The following is a 16294-nucleotide window of genomic DNA, read 5'->3' as shown; positions in this document are numbered from 1 at the left end:
GGGGTGGATTTTTTTCCCTCCTGTGTGGATCTAATAGACTGGACAACCTCTCTTTTTTTCCCTTTTTACTTTTTTATTCTGTCCTTTTATTTAGGTTTTGTTTACCTTGAAATTTGCTTTAGTGTATTCCAAGAAAGAGTAAAAGCCTCATTAACTGGAGCAAAAGTCCCATTAACTGAAATAATTGGGTTGAAATGGACCAAATAGTTGTCTGAGTGTTTTTGTTTTGTGGGGGAGGAAAAGTGAGGTAACTAACTTTTAGTTTGTCTGACTTGTCTGTGGTTTATATGTTTGCTTTTTAGGAAGTGCTGTCTGTTCAAGGAGTATGCTGTCAGTTAAAGAAAGAAACCCACACTTCTTTGCTAACTTGTGAATTCTATCTTCTGCCCAAAGCAAAGCAGTCAGAATGGACAGAAGCAGTAGCAGCAGCATTAGGCACAGGCAATAGTCTGGGTTTCTTTATCCTTCACCTAACACTGCCAACTGCACATCTCCAGGAGTTCCTCTGGACAGTGGGACCCTGACTCTGTTTTGTATTTCTCATAGGTGATGTTTTGCAGGCACACAGAGACACATCTCATGAAGAGCTCATTTAGCTTATGGCTGATGTTGTGCTGGTAGATTTGTTATCAACATAGTTTTAACATTGTCATCTCAGGTACCTACAGACTGAAGGAGTTGGGGCTGTTCAGTCTGGAGAAAAGAAGGCTCTGAGGTGACCTAATTGTGGCCTTCAGTATCTGAAGGGGGCCTATAAGAAGGCTAGGGAGGGACTTCTTATGATATCAGGTAGTGATAGGACTAGGGGGAATGGAATGAAGCTGGAGGTGGGGAGATTCAGACTGGATGTGAGGAGGAAGTTCTTCACCATGAGAGTGGTGAAGCCCTGGTTGTCCAGGGAGGTGGTTGAGGCCCCATCCCTGGACATGTTTAAGCCCAGGCTGGATGAGGCTCTGGCCAACCTGATCTAGTGTGGGGTGTCCCTGGCCATGGCAGGGGGTTTGGAACTAGATGATCCTTGTGGTCCCTTCTAACCCTGACTGATTCTATGATTCTAGGTGGTGGCTCAAAAGCTGGAGAGCAGTGGCTTGCATCAGCATGTGCTGTCATAGTAGGAGAATTAATGTGGGGCAGGGAAAGAAAGGGCAAGGGAGACACAGGGAGAGGAGGGAAAGCCTGTTCAGGTCATTCTGGGTATGTCACTATCATGAAACTATTTAAACTCTGATGTGACCTACCTTGAACTTCTGTTTCTTTGAGCTATTAGAATTTGGCTTCATCTCAGTACAGTTTGAGAATGCTCTGGGATGAAGAGCAGAGGACACCTGTCCTTGGATTGAGTCAAATTGGTTGCTGAGTTTTGGCCTGGTGATAAGAGGTAGTAATAAATGCTAGTTTCTTCCAGAAGTAGTCCCTTTGATACTCATTCTTGTGGCAGGGGAATCCATAAGGCATCTGCCACTGTGTACTGTAGTGCCAGACTCTGAAAGAAAAGTTCTTAGCTGAAAGCTGTGATATTACATCAGTTCTGTTACAGTGATTCAGTTGGTGTGTGGATGTTTAATATGGCTCTTCACCTGCCTTATGGAACACAGGGTATGGTTGCAAACTGTGAGTTTAATGTCACCTCTCTATTGTAAATGGTAAACTGTATGCTGACCTGCTCTGTAACGTCTCCTAGACCTGATTTATTTCCTGTCCTGGTTCATGGGCAGGAACACAGCTGGAATCTCAGGTTAATGGTTGTTCTCACTGGGTTGTCTTTACCTCTTTACTCAGACTCAAGTTTCCTTAATTTTCTGGGACAATTCAAATTAATACCTTATTGAAATTAATAAATAAAAAGGTTCTCTGAGAGTTCAGGTAGAATAGCCTCTATCAGCTGCACTCAGCTATTTGGCTCCTTGTGGAGGTTCTTTTTGTATCATAGTTTCAGTTTCATTCAGGGTTGGAAGGGACCACACGGATCATCTAGTTCCAAACCCCCTGCCATGGGCAGGGACACCCCACACTAGAGCAGGCTGCCCATTCCAGGGCTTCACCACTCTCATGGGGAAGAACCTCCTCCTCACATCTAGCCTGAATCTCCCCACCTCCAGCTTCATTCCATTCCCTCTAGTCCTATCACTACCTGAGATCCTGAGAAGTCCTTCCCCAGCCTTCCTGTAGGCCCCCTTCAGATACTGGAAGGCCACAATGAGGTCACCTCGGAGCCTTCTCTTCTCCAGACTGAACAGCCCCAACTCCTTCAGTCTGTCCTCATAGGAGAGGTGCTCCAGCCCTCTGCTCATCCTTGTGGGCCTTCTCTGGACATGCTGCAGCACCTCCACATCCCTCTTGCAATAGGGGCTCCAGAACTGGACACAGTACTCCAGGTGGGGTCTCACCAGGGCTGAGTAGAGGGGGAGGATCACCTCCCTTGCCCTGCTGGCCACACTTCTCCTGATGCAGCCCAGGATCTGATTGGCTTTGCGGGCATGGTGTAAAAGAGAAGGAATGCAGTAGGTAGTGTGGCACAGGTTTGGGGTTTTTGTGTGTGTGTGTGACCATTCATCGTCCTAGGTCAAAGCCCAGAATAGGACTGAGCTAGAAAGATGTAAACCTGGATAAAGAAGATAGATGGAGATTTTACCTAAGTAAATTCAAGATTGGTTTAAAAACTGTAGCCTGCATTTTGATTACTTAAAGCATGCTTTAACATTTCATATTTCTGCTTTCTGCTCTTTTTTTTCACAAAGGACAAATCAATTCCTAACACTGGTGAAAGTGCTTATAGCTCATATTAAAGATTACATGTATAAGGTGATGTGATTTCTGAAGTGGTGAATAGCAGCAGTGTGCATGTACACACTGCTTGTGTGCACACCATTTATGCCACTTGCTTGAATCTTGTTCTTTGGTAAATGGCTTGCCAGCCAGGAAGAAGGAAAATGGAAAACCAAACAACCCTGAAATATAAACTGAAAAAATGTAAGTGTTGTCTTACAGGGTAATGGATTAGCTTTAAAAAAGAACCCAAGCAAAACAAAACAACCAACCTCCGAACACAGAGAGAACTGCAGACCAATGGACTGATCTCAAAGGTCTTTTCCAACTGGGTCGGGTCGGGTCGGATCTGGTCTGGTCTGGTCTGGTCTATTCTATTCTATTCTATTCTATTCTATTCTATTCTATTCTATTCTATTCTATTCTATTCTATTCTATTCTATTCTATTCTATTCTATTCTATTCTATCTTTATCCAGTTTGGAATATTACTGTGAGATAGGTTGGACTCGATGATCTTGAAGGTCTCTTCCAACCTGCTTTATTCTATTCTATTCTATTCTATTCTATTCTATTCTATTCTATTCTATTCTATTCTATTCTATTCTATTCTAAAGTGAACAAAGCCCAAAGTAGCTAATGGAAGTGTGAGTTTGTGGTAAAGATGGCAATTGTACCCCATATTGTAGGGCTGAGGTCTCTGGGAGATGGTAAGCAATTCACAGTGGGATGCAAGGGTTCAGATTTCCCAGGAATCAGATTTTGGGGGAACTGATGAGGATTGTACCTGAAAAAGTGAGCCAGGAAAGGGAAGAGCCAGTATAGGTAGGAATCAGTGATGTAGAGGAGAAAGTAGACCAAGAGCTTAAGCAGGTTAATGTTGTCAGATTTTGTTGGGCTGATTTGACTTGTTAGTACTCTGCCCCTTCAGCTGGCCATTACCATCTCTGTGATGCGCCAGTTCCTGGGCTGTTCCTGTTCATGCAGTGGGTTGGCAGAGCAAATAGCTCCCTGTTGCAGGCAGTGTGTGCTGGTTCTAGTGCCCTGCTGCAGCCTGGGAAGGATTGTGGGGTACATCCTCCTTACATGGTCCAAGTGAGATTTGACAGAGCTCATCTGCAGGAATCATGAAGGGAAAATATGTGGGGAGAGAGGTAGTGTGGTGGATGGTGAGAGAGCTGAGAAAGATAACACAAGGATGATTATCTTTCCTATTTGTGGAAACAAAGGTTTAGAAAGATGAGAAAGAGAGAAACTCATCAAAGTTTGGGGCACTGAACAAGTCATCTGCTGTGTGTTACTGGGAATTAAAAGTGAAATTCTGAACAAGAAGAAGCCAGTAGGAGGCAGGTAAGGAAGTGTCTCTTAATGGTCAAATAAAGAATTACAAGGACAGCTGCTGAAATACAGGACAGCTTCTTTAGCCTCCTGTGCATCGCAAAGTCTGCCTGTGAATTTATCTTGCTTGGGTTTGGAAGTACTACTTAAGAGGTGTTCCTGGTTTTATCCCTTCAAGCAAATGCAGTGCAAAAGATCTACTGCTGGCAACAGGTATTGGCAATTTCAAGAACGATACTGTTCAGTGTGTGGATTTCAAGCAGCCCTCAGGTCCCTCTCTGTATCCTTCTCTGAGGCTGTGCGGCTGCTTACATGGGGCGTTTGAAACAGTTGGTTTAAACTTGCTCTCTTCCATTTTTCCTGAGCACCTGCAACAGTGCTCTAATTGCATCTTCCAGTGCAGAGCTGTCTTCTGAAAATTCCTCTCTTCTTTCTTAACAAGTACCAACTCTCAGGATCTAAGAATTTGCTGTCTTCCCTTCTACTCCCCTCTTAAATGCCCTGTCTTTCTATTTTTCATCTCTTGACGCCTTTCCATCCTCTGAGAACTCAGTATCTAGTGTGTATGTACCTATGGACCATCAAGCCTGTAGAAGACCTGTGGTGTTTCTGTGTCCATAGAACCTACAATGTTTGTAGGTCCATGGAAGACCTACAAGCTAATGACCAGGGAAATGCTTTTTCTGGTTTCTTGAGCTCTGATACAAGCAGCTTTTGTGTTTCAAAACTGTCCCTGTTTACCTCTTGAATGTTGTTTGATGTGCTTGCTTCCAGTACCTGCTGCAGCAGCATTTCTCAGGTTGTGGGTTCCTCAGGTTGTGGGTTCCTCAGGTTGTGGGTTCCTCAGGTTACTAGCTGCTCTAGGATTATATTTGCATACTTCATTGAGTCTCACTTCTTTCTTTCTCTTGACAGCTGCAAATCAAAAAGAGCCCTTGACTCCTAATTTTAAAGTGAAAGAGGAGCCTAAGGATGAAGAAGCTGCAAGTTCAGCCTTGCCTCAGTCCAGCTATGTGTTCAGCCAGGAGTCTGAAGCCCCGGCACCAAACGTCCCCGAGGAGAAACTCAAGTTGCAGGAAACGCAGACAAATGTGATGAGGCAAGACACGTCAGTCAAGGCGGCATCTGAGCTCCTCATGAAGCTCTCAGGTAGATATTTAATGCAGTGATATTCAACTTCTCTGTTTTGATGAATGCTAGCAGAGTTGCCTTGCAGAAGGAGCATTTAGCATTAGCATCAAGTGAAGGAACAACGGAAAAGGTCTGTCTACACGGGGCTGTATACATAAGACATCTCGGTTTGGTCTGTCGCCATAGTATCTAATTATCTGTGCTCTGGTTTTCATATTAATGGCTTTGGGATAAGCCAAGAGGAATGATGCCTTGAAGCTTTTAGATGTTGTCATTTTTAAAATGTAGCAAAGCATGATAACACCAATTTATTTGTACATGTCACTACATCAGCATCATAAGAATGTGTCTGTACTGAACCATACCTGATAAAGCTTTGTAAATAATGACTTTTTTCCCCCCTGCCAATATCTTGTACTCAAAATGGGGTGCACTATTAGAAAAAAATGTAAACTGAGCCAGCTTTCTGCTGTTAGGGAGACCACTTGAACTTGCCTACACTGCCTCAGTGACACATCCTCCAGCCAGACAAGCAGACAGTATGCATGTGTATGCACATCAGTACTGTTGCAGCTGGAGGGAGCCAAATAAAAGTGTCTGCTCTGCTAATTGCACTTTGTTTGACTGTCAGAGTTGAGATTTAACCTTAAGGGAAGCTAAAAGGGTTGAATTCTTCCTGCTAGAAGCAGGCTGAGAGAGTGATGGAAAGGCTTTGAACTTCTAATAGACCTCAGTTTTCAGAACTGACATGAAAGTCAGTTTTGGAGGCAGAGTTTTGCGCTGCTGCAGCTAAACTGGCTCAATTAGTTTTTAAGTCTTCTCTAAAACTGGACAAGACTTACTTTTTTTTTTAAGTATGCTAAGCTCATGCAAAAGGTGCCAGCAGCAATGCTTACAACTCTAGTGGCTTCTGAGATCCCTGCCAAGCTTAGCTGAAATGATTTGGCTTGCTTGGGCATTGTCAACATTGAACTTGAGCTCAAATTTGTACCTGAAAGACTTTAACCAATTAGGATCTCTCCCATGAATTCTAACATGTAATAAATTCACTGCAGTTCACACATGCAGGCTTTAAGCTGCAGAAGGATTGGAATAATTGATTAACAAGCCTTTTGTGTTAATGCTGCAGAAAGCACTTTCCAGCTACAAAAGTTGATCAGAGCAGAAGTTTGCCAAATTGTCACAGCCTCCCAAATACAAATACTCAGTTACTGATGCAGAGCACTGTTGCTGATGGTAACTAGTTTGAGTGTGGTGTTCTGGTGATAGAACTTTACCTCCTAATGAATGTTAACCTGTGACATTTTTTTTTCTCTTGGGACTTAGACACTCATATAACTATTTTCATAAAGAAAGAGCTCCATAACCTAATGATTTTTCAGTTACTTCAGAGACATTAGGCTTCTTGATAGCAACTCTTGAATTCAGCACCAGCAGGCTGTGTTTAAATAGTTGTATTACAGGCTACTGTACTGTAACATTTGTGCCTTAAATATCTGTTTACATGAGTGAGATCTGGCACATGTGAAACCCTGGTCAAACCTTCAGTCACTTCTGTTGGTAATTCCCAGTGTTTAAAGGAAATGCATTAGTTTTGCATCATAAGATCATAAAAGAAGTGCACCAGGGGAAATGTAGACTCGAGGTGAGGAGAAAGTTCTTCCCTGAGAGAGTCATTCATCATTGGATTGTGCTGCCCAGGGAGGTGGTGGAGTCCCCATCCCTGGAGGTGTTCAAGAGGGGACTGGACGTGGCACTTGGTGCCATGGTCTAGTCATGAGGTCTGTGGTGACAGGTTGGACTCGATGATCTTTGAGGTCTCTTCCAACCTTGGTGATACTGTGATACTGTGTTACAGGTTTTGCTGATGGTGGCCTTTTTGGTTAATCAAATAGGTAAAGAATTACTCTGGGATGTAGTCAGTTGGTATTGCTGCAGTTTGCATTTCTGGATCAGCCAGTGGGTGGGGTTATCACATACACTGTTTTCAGCTTGCCCTGGCCTGGATTGCCATCTAAGGCAGAAACTATAAAGGAGGAAAACACTGAGATGCTGTTTAACACAGGACAAATATAAGAGGGAGATCTAAGATCAGTAATGTCTTTAGTGTTTTTTGTCTAATGTATGCTTTATCTGATAGAATATTGAGATCACTATTGACTTCCCAGCTTATCTTAAGCAATTCTGCACTCATGGTTTCAGTGATTTAGGACTTAAACAATTAAGCCACTTCTTCAGAATAAAGTGAAAGACAAGGACAAACTTCCTCCTTTTTCCTAGTACTGGGGAGAGGAGAAAACTAAATGCAAAGGAATGAGTGTGTCTGGTACTGTACTGTCTGTGGGAAATCTTCAGTCAAGTGCCCTTATTAGATTTGATATATTATATAATTGGGTTTAAGTCAGGTCCTTCCGGGCTCTATATAGGCTTGGTAAAGACTGAGTGGATTACATCCTTGCTGTGTTATTTGCACTTCCTTCCATGTAATACTAATTACCCAAATCTGCACCACATACAAATTTCAGCAAAGGATTTTCAGTGCAGTGGTGTTTTGGTTTCTGCATTCCTGACATAGATGCTTCTGTTCTCCCCTGAGCAGTAATACTGCAAATTGTTGCAGTGTCATGGGAGCCTCCTGGAATGTAGGCATAGACCTTGCTCTCTGCTGTGTGAGGGATACACTGGCTTATGTTTTTCATTGGGAATCTCTTTCCCCAAACAGATATGCTGTGTTGTTAACTCAAAGCTGAGCTTGTGAAGTGTAGTGAAAGGCTCTGGACCCTAGTTTACATCCGTGCATACTGTAACAGTTACTGCAAATCACCAGCCCCTATAATGGAAAGACTTGTCAGCTACTCAGAAACTACTGTCCAGCTAGGAACTCTTAGAAGAGCAAACATGTTTTGCTGCAGTAGGACACTAACAGAACATTTATTAGTTGTCATTGTAGAGGTAGATGTTCAGAAACAAGAGAAAACATATCACACTCTGCTGTCTAGATGTACTGCACAAGATTCTCTCTTTTTCTCATTAAGGTAAACCTGTCAGGACACTTGTATGCTTCTAGCAGCACACAACCAGTCTTTAAGATCAGGCCCTTACCCTGCACATTACTTTGGTAGAGTCAGACCTTACCTGGAGATGTTGTGACCTTTTATGTCCCTGTTTTCTCCATTGAGTTCCACTTGGCTTCAGATCTTCTACCTCACAGTTCACAAAATTGACGCCAAGTTGCCTGATACCTAGTTGTGCTTTTTCCAAATGATTTTGGTTTAGTAGTCATGAGGTCTTGGGTGACAGGTTGGACTTGATGATCTTTGAGGTCTCTTCCAACCTTATTGATTCTATGATTATTCAAGCTAAGAAGGCTAATGTCTCCTGGGCGTGTCTGGGATGTTAGGAAGAAGCTCTACACAGAGAGAGAGATTGCCCATTGGAATTGGCTGCCCGGGGAGGTGGTGGAGTCACCATCACTGGAGGTGTTCAGGAGGAGACTTGATGGGGTGCTTGGTGCCATGGTTTAGTTGATTAGGTGGGTTGGATTGGTTGATAGGTTGGACACGATGATCTTGAAGGTCTCTTCCGGTCTGGTCTGGTCTGGTCTGGTCTGGTCTGGTCTATTCTATTCTATTCTATTCTATTCTATTCTCATGTTACATGTGGGCAGAGCCCCTTCCTATCCAGACAGTCAAAAGAAACTGCCAAACAACTGATCTGCTACTTTAAAAAGCAAAATCATAGAATCAAGAATGGCATAGGCTGGAAGAGACCTGAGAGTTCATCTCATCCAACCTCCCTGCCATAGGTACCTCTAAACTAGACCAGGTTACTCAAGGCCCCATCCAACCTGGCCTTGAAATAAGTGTCTGTTTGGAAGAAATTACCTTGGGAGGCTAACAGGCAAAGTTTGAGCGCAGACTTTCAACCTACAGTGTACAGAAGAACCGCCATGAATTAGATCAACCAAGGTGAACTGTGAATTCTGTCCATTGCCAAGTCTTGGCTGAGAATAGATCCAATAGTAGGCAAAGGGATTTGAGGAGATAGTGAAGTGAGGCAAGCCGCTCTCCTCTCTGTTTTGAAGGGTGCTATCCCAGCAGGATGTCAAATTCCTATTAAGATTCTAAATTCCTATTAAGTGTTGCACAAAGTCACTGATAAAAATGGAAGCACTGTATTTCAAATACACCTGAACCAGTTTATCACCATTATTGCCAGCTCTTTCATGGAGAAACAAATTTGTTTCTCCAAGGGTATGATTAAGTGATGCAGCCAGCGATCCCTGGTCAGTTTTCTGTGCTTAGTGCTGTGAATGGAAAGGTAGATTTCAGGAAAGACTGAAATGTAAAAGAAATGTTTGCATTTACATGCTAATGTTTAGGCCTGAAAACTCATTTTCTGTTGAAATAGTCAAGCTGCTAGTATGTTTCATACATTATCTTTTGAAAGCATACAGCGTTTTGCCTTCTTGTCCAAAAATGAATGCGTAGCTGGAGGTCTATAAAACCTATTCCAGGCACTAGCATTTTGTAAGTAATATTTTTACCTGGTTCCTTGAATTAAGACATTAGTATGTCCCCATCTTTCTCAGAAATGTCGTCTGAATCACATTTGCCTTTACTTCAGCTCAATCTTATTTGTCACAGGCAGGCATTTTGCATTTCAGTAGTAATTCAGGTTGTTTTCTTCCCCTCATTTTTCAGAGGCTCAGTTCATAGAATCATAGAATCAATAGGGTTGGAAGAGACTACTAAACCATGGCACCAAGTGCCATGTCCAGTCCCCTCTTGAACACCTCCAGGGATGGTGACTCCACCACCTCCGTGGGCAGCACATTCCAACAGCTAACAACTCTCTCTGTGAAGAACTTCCTCCTCACCTCCAGCCTAAACTTACCCTGGTGCAGCTTGAGACTGTGTCCTCTTGTTCTGGTGCTGGTTGCCTGGGAGAAGAGACCAACTCCCTCCTGGTTACAACCTCCCTTCAGGTAGTTGTAAACAGCAATAAGGTCTCCCCTGAGCCTCTCTTCTCCAGGCTAAACAATCCCAGCTCCCTCAGCCTCTCCTCACAGGGCTTGTGCTCGAGGCCTCTCACCAGCCTTGTTGCCCTTCTCTGGACACGTTCAAGAGGTTCCCCACATACTGCTCATATCCTTGTTATCACTTGCATATGCATGACCTTTGCACTGTTCAGTTCCTTTGAATTTGTTGTACTTCACTCCTTGGACCAAGCAGTGCTCCTTGTGATACACCAATTCCCCACACCAACAATCTGTCATAATTTGGGGTGATCAGCAGATGCAGTTAGTACATACTTTTTGCCCCAAGGTCAGGGAGTAAAATGTTGCATACGGTTGCACAGAGAAGCATTCTTGGTCAACTCCATTTATTATCACCTAATTATGTGACAATTCCTCTTGCAGCACAACTGGCTCTTGTGGGGGCTTGGTGTGGTGGTTTTTTCCCCCCCCTGCCTGACTGATTGTCTATCCACCTGAAAATGTTTATGCTAATTTCCTATTTCATGCCTTAGTTATTTCTTTGACACTATATCTTACATTTAACTGAAACGACATGGATTAGAACTTCTATTTAAAAAGAAGAACAAGAAAGCAGAATGACAGCACAATTCTAGCATAAAATGAAGGCCAGAACACCTCAATGCCACTCCCATTCTGGCACATCTAACATGAGGGCACAGCAAGTTGAAGGACTATCTGGGAAGGCTTTAAATTAGCTCCTAACAAAACCATTCCAGTCACAACAGCACAGACTTCTAGAGGAGCTAACAGAATCAGTTTAAGAAGTTTGCTTACTGGCAGTGCTGTCTGTGTGTGTGTGGCTGGCCAGCTGCTGTCAGATTTACCTCATTTTAAGGCTCATGTGGCTTTATGCTTGGCTGTCATCAGCAGTGTGAACTGACAATGAAAAGGACTCCATGGCTGGTAAGCTGTTATTCTTAGCAGTCACAAAACCTTTCCAGGTTTACTGGGTTGTGTTAGCAGTTTTTTGCTTTATTCTTACAATGATGAAGAAAAAGTACAGTACTACATTCCTTGGGTAATGGGGCAGGGGGACACACAGAGAAACTACCCTTTCTGCAGATCTATTTTTCATAACTTCAAGTGCTTGTGTGGAGCTTGGATGCTGTGTTTGGAGGCAGCTGTGTCAGGACCTCGTAAGAGTCTCCATATCTGGATTGCAGAGGAACCTTGGTGTAAATATAATCTCTAGCCAGCTTCCTAGAAAGCTTGGGGCAGCAGCAGGTGCTTCTGTAGAAGCCCAGGCAAGTTAGAGAAGAGTATGACCCAAAGTAAGACTTTCTATTGATGGGAGATACAGAGATGGCAAACCATGGCAAGTCACATCACAACATTAAATCCCATTGCTGGCTGAGCGGTTTGGGGTTTGGTGTTGTTTGTTTAGCTGTCTGGGATTTTTGGTTTGGTTTGGGTGCTTTGTGTATGTGTTGGGGGTGGTTGTTTTTATTGTTGTTGTTTTGGGGTTGTTGGTTTGGTGTGTTATTTTTTGGCTGGAGTGAAGCTGTGCTTTACAGTATAGGAAAAGGTACAGGTTCCTAGATGGCTAGGTTCGTTATTTCAGTGCATCAGGTTCTCTCTTTCTTGTTGTAAATTACTGCATGTGTAGACATTTTCAAATTTTCTTGTGGAGTTGGCTGTGTTCTTTAAGTAGGATCTTTCAGGTAAGCATCACGATCCTACCACTTAAGTGGAAGGAACAGCAGGTACACATCACAACTCAAATTAGTCCTTCGCTTTCATTTTTCTCCTTTCTTTTGTTTTCTGTTGGCTTTCACTGTGGTGAAACTGAGCCCACAGTTGCAGAATTCTGTAACATGGGAGTTCAGAAGCTGCATTTTGTGATTTTATTTTGTTTTTCATGCACTGATTAAAGGCCCATTGCCATTGTCTTTTGTGAAACAGCAGTTTGAAAAAGGTGCTAGGAAAATAAAGCATCGAGCACAGCGCCCTAGGGAACGTCAGATGGTCCTTGGTGTGTCTCTGTAGCAGGACCTTCAGGGCTCGCCAACTGTTCCTTACCTCTGAGCTGGTTTAGGGTATGTTTAGTTTCCAGCAAATCAGAACAATTAACATAACAAAATGCCTGATTCTCCATACTGTAAGCTTTTGAAGTTGGTACAAGTTGACCCTGTCTGTTTGATTGTGAAAACCAGTCCACGAGTGCGATTTATGAGACATATGGGAAAGGCTTTCCTATCTAAGTTGATTTGTAAAGCCAGTGGGCATTTCAGCAGGGATGAAGCTTTAACTAAAATGGTGGGAAGAAGCATGAATGATTTAACAAGGATTCATTTGATTTCAGCAAGGGACAGTCATTGCACAGCCAATGTATCAGCAAAAGGAAGGAGCCCTTATAATATTCTTTGCATCCCTTGCCAAGTTCAGCTTCACCTGCTCCTTCCTGACCCCATCCCTACAGAACCAGGAATTGTCTCTGTACTCTTCCCTGCTTCCACTGCCTGTGTATTTCCTTCTTGCCCTTTAGTTTGAACAGCAGGTCTCGACTCAGCCACACTAGTCTCTTGCCTTCCTTGGGAAAGGAAGTTAACAGCAGAAAAAGGCATTCAGTGATTTTGTTCCTCTTCTGTCAGATGAGCAATGTTCACTGCTGTGCTGTTGTTCTGAGCTTCCTCCAGGTTAGTTTAGAATGAATAGCAGACCATGTTTAGGAGATCGTGATCTGGACACTTTAAAGCCACTTCAGTCTTTATCCCCTGCTGATTTTTGCTAGGAATTAGATGTCTGTACTTTTGTAAAGTTCTTGCATGGAGAAAACGGCTCTGATATGCTACCTTGGTACTCTGATACATTGCAGTTTATTTAACCTAGCCCATCACCTCAAGGAGAGACACAAAAGTGGAAAAAAGCCAAAGCTATCACAATTTTAATTATTTGAAACAGGAGACCTTTTGGTGTACCAGTCCTTGACTTGAAAAGCTTTAGCTGCACTATGACTGTGTGAGATACCTATGTAAAGGAATAAGGGCTATCACCTTACTCCACAGATGAACTGTCTGCAGCACAGGAGGGAAAATAATCTTCAAGAAGGCACAGTTTGCCTGTCTGGTGAGATGGGTATGGGCATAACCTTCATTACAGGCTTTCACCAGCACAAGATCTAGCACAGCTGGGTTGTGTGCTTGTGATTGCTGCTCATGGGACAGACGTTTTCCCTTTCATCAGCTCTTGTAAAATGATCAGAGACCCTCCTTGGGTCTTCTGTGTGTCTGTGCTTTTGGACATCAGAGTATGACAGGACTCATATTTGGCAGGGATGTTCTGTCAGATCAAAAGCGTGCAGCTGGGAAGAGAAAGGTCAAAGGAAATGATCAAATATGTAAATTTAGTTAGGGCAATTTGAGTGCTAGCTGATTGTGAGGAGGAGAAGGTCACTAGTGTTGCTTGACGCTTGCTTTACTTGGGGCCGTATCAGTTTGATTCTAAAGCATTTCCAGGACAGGGAATTAAACTCTGGAGTAGGAACAGAAATAGAAAGAATATTTTAAAAGCAGAGAGAGCAGCAAAGGTCAGCTTGACTCTGCACCTAAATTTGGCAGCTGGGTGCAGAGCTCGGTCTGTCAAGCATCTGAAGAAGTCATTTGTTTGCAGGGTTACCTGAGCTTTTGATTGGCAGCGTTACCTGATGCGTTCCTTTGCTGTTCTGTGTTCACTTTCGATGCACAGCATGCTATTTTTACACTTCTCAGCACACTTGCAACATTCTGTGGCTTCATAATGAGAGGCTAATGGGAGCTTTAACTAAAGAGAGGGGAAAAAAAGAGAAGGAAAATCTGCCTAAGAGGACAAGAAAAGGCATTGTATGCATTATATGATATTTCTCAAGTGTCTTCAGTTGAGGATTCATGATGGAAATTAACAAAGTCTGAAATGGATCTGTGAAGTCATAGATGGTACAGATTTTTATCAAGGTTTGTATGCTTCCTTAAAGGTCAAGAAATGCCATGAGATAAGATTGAAAGCATTTCATGTAAATTGTTCCTGGAACATAGCCAAGTGACTTCTGTCTCCTGGCTTTGAATATTATTATTTCTAAATTATTACTCTTTTTTATTTTTTTTAAAGAGTTGTAGGCAGCAAAGCTGAGGGCTTTTTTTTCTCCAGTTGTTCTCAAGAACAATAGGAACATGGGGAGAGGGAGAAACCAGGGGAATGAGAAAGGAGTGGGTGACACAGATCAGTTTGATTTTAGGTGGAATGCATTTACCTTCATGCTAAAGGGATTCTGTTCACTTGGCTTGAGACTGCAGCACGATGCCAACCAGTTAACTAGCTTGAAGGTATTGTCAGGGGTGACCAAACAATGATTTGGTGCCTCTTGAAATTCACTGTAATATTGGTGATGCTTGGAGCATCCACACTTGGAGTAAAATCTGTGAGTCTGACACCATCATAGGTAACTTAGGAGGGCAAAACCAAAAGTGACGTTACTGGTCATCCCCTCGCCCCCCCCCTGCCTTTTTATTCTCTCTGACCCAAAGGCAATAGAAAATATTCCTTGGTTTTGTTGTTTGGGGTTGGGGTTTTTTGTTGTCATTATTGTTTGGTGTTTGGTTTGGGTTGGGTTGGGTTGGGTTGGGTTGGTTGGTTGGTTGGTTGGTTGGTTTGGGATTTTTTTTTTCCCAGAACCTTCTAAGAAGTAAAATTTGACAGATGCCAGACTTCCATGTGAGGAAACTCATTGTGCAGAGTGCCTCCTCTGCTATCAGAATGGCCAGCACCAGCCTGCACCAGTTAGCATGTGTATAGATCAGATGTGATCACGACCCCTGAGTCTGTACAAGGGCCAGACTGCTCTCTCACATCCTAATCCACTCAGCTTCTAAGCTCTGTGTTTCTCTGGCTCTGTGCACTGCAGTGTCCCTGTCCTCGCTCTCTACCTCAGGCTCCTTTGCTGGCTGCCAGGGTTGCCTTTTCCTCCTTTTGCTCATGAAGCTATGCAAGCTCACACTTTCCCTTGACTCCAGCTGTGGAGGCAACATAGGTGACAGTTTAGGGCATGTGCTAATCATGAGTAAACAGGAGCAGATTTTTCTTGAGGTTGTCAGTATTTTGGCTGGTACCAGAAGGACATGTACAGGTTTAGGCAAAATTAATTAATCCTATGTAGTTTTTTGTTGTTGGAGTGATTCCTTACCTGGATGGTCCTCATGCATTCATTTGTTTTTCTTGATTCTCCCAAGCATATTGCCTGTCTTAGGCTTCCTGTTCCCTGAGTACCTGGTCAGCATCCAAGCAGTAAGGGCAACACAGAGTTGAGCAGTTCTGCCATGATACCACTGTCCTTTCAGAAGCACTCTGAATAAAAACAATGTTTAAGAAAAATCCATCATCTTTCTCTGAAACAACTGAGAATAAATTATGCAGGTCTTCAACTTCTCTTTTCACAGCAGAATGTCTGAATCAAAAGGCCTGGATAGGTATTTAAGGTGTGGTAGGCAAATTACTTTGGAGCCTTGGTTTTGAGATTCCAGAGCTTTTATTCTGAAGAAAAAAACATCACTTGCTTTGCGGCCAAATCAGAGTGTTCAGCAATGCCTGGGGAATGTCAAGTGTAGAGAGTGAACACAGGCTGGCTTTTAGGCTATGGTTTTGTTTGCTAGACCTAGGACACCAGAGAGGAATGGGAGGAAGGGAAAGAGCTTATGGAAACTGGTCATTAAGGTTATTTGCTCCTGTAATGTATGAGGGGCTATCCATGCTTGTTAAAAATCAGACTTCAGAAAAGCATGGCCCCCAGAATACTTCTGTCATCTTGAAAGCATATGCAGATGTAACAAACCAGTTCTGGATGTGGTTGTCTGGAATTTTCTGTGAAAGAAAGAGGGCAGAAGAGGAGCAGATAAGGTTTCCTCCTCCACCCCTGTCCCCATTCCAGGCCTTCTGCCTCTCCTGGTACTTCTGCTGATAAAGACTAATTGGGATTTGTCAGCGGTCTTCAGCGCACACCTTTGGCGAGCTGGTGTGTGTTACCGAACGGGGCTGCAACCTTGTTTACTAA

General features: G+C 43.2%; 1 protein-coding gene and 1 long non-coding RNA gene across 4 annotated transcripts in view; one reads left to right on the top strand and one right to left on the bottom strand.

Moving 5' to 3' along the window:
* ZNF827 (zinc finger protein 827) overlaps positions 1-16294 on the top strand; it is a 113880-nt gene that overhangs the window by 66234 nt on the left and 31352 nt on the right. For all 3 annotated transcript variants that reach the window (XR_010989283.1, XR_010989282.1, XM_068154073.1), the window contains exon 5: positions 5019-5252. Coding sequence is in view for 1 of the 3 variants with exons in the window: in XM_068154073.1 (XP_068010174.1) it covers positions 5019-5252 (234 nt within the window). In the remaining 2 variants the exon portion in view is untranslated. The remainder of the gene's footprint in view (positions 1-5018; positions 5253-16294) is intronic.
* On the bottom strand, positions 13238-15562 carry LOC137449000 (uncharacterized). Its single transcript, XR_010989285.1, has 3 exons — positions 15431-15562; positions 13916-14034; positions 13238-13576 (listed from the first exon to the last, which is right to left on the bottom strand). It is a non-coding gene; the product is annotated as an uncharacterized lncRNA (long non-coding RNA).

This window comes from Melanerpes formicivorus, unplaced genomic scaffold (assembly GCF_026170545.1).
Source record: "Melanerpes formicivorus ecotype bairdi unplaced genomic scaffold, bMelFor1.0.p_v2 SCAF_27, whole genome shotgun sequence".
Lineage (NCBI taxonomy): Eukaryota > Metazoa > Chordata > Aves > Piciformes > Picidae > Melanerpes > Melanerpes formicivorus.
Note: the sequence above shows the minus strand (reverse complement) of the source record. Positions and strands in the feature narration are given on the sequence as shown.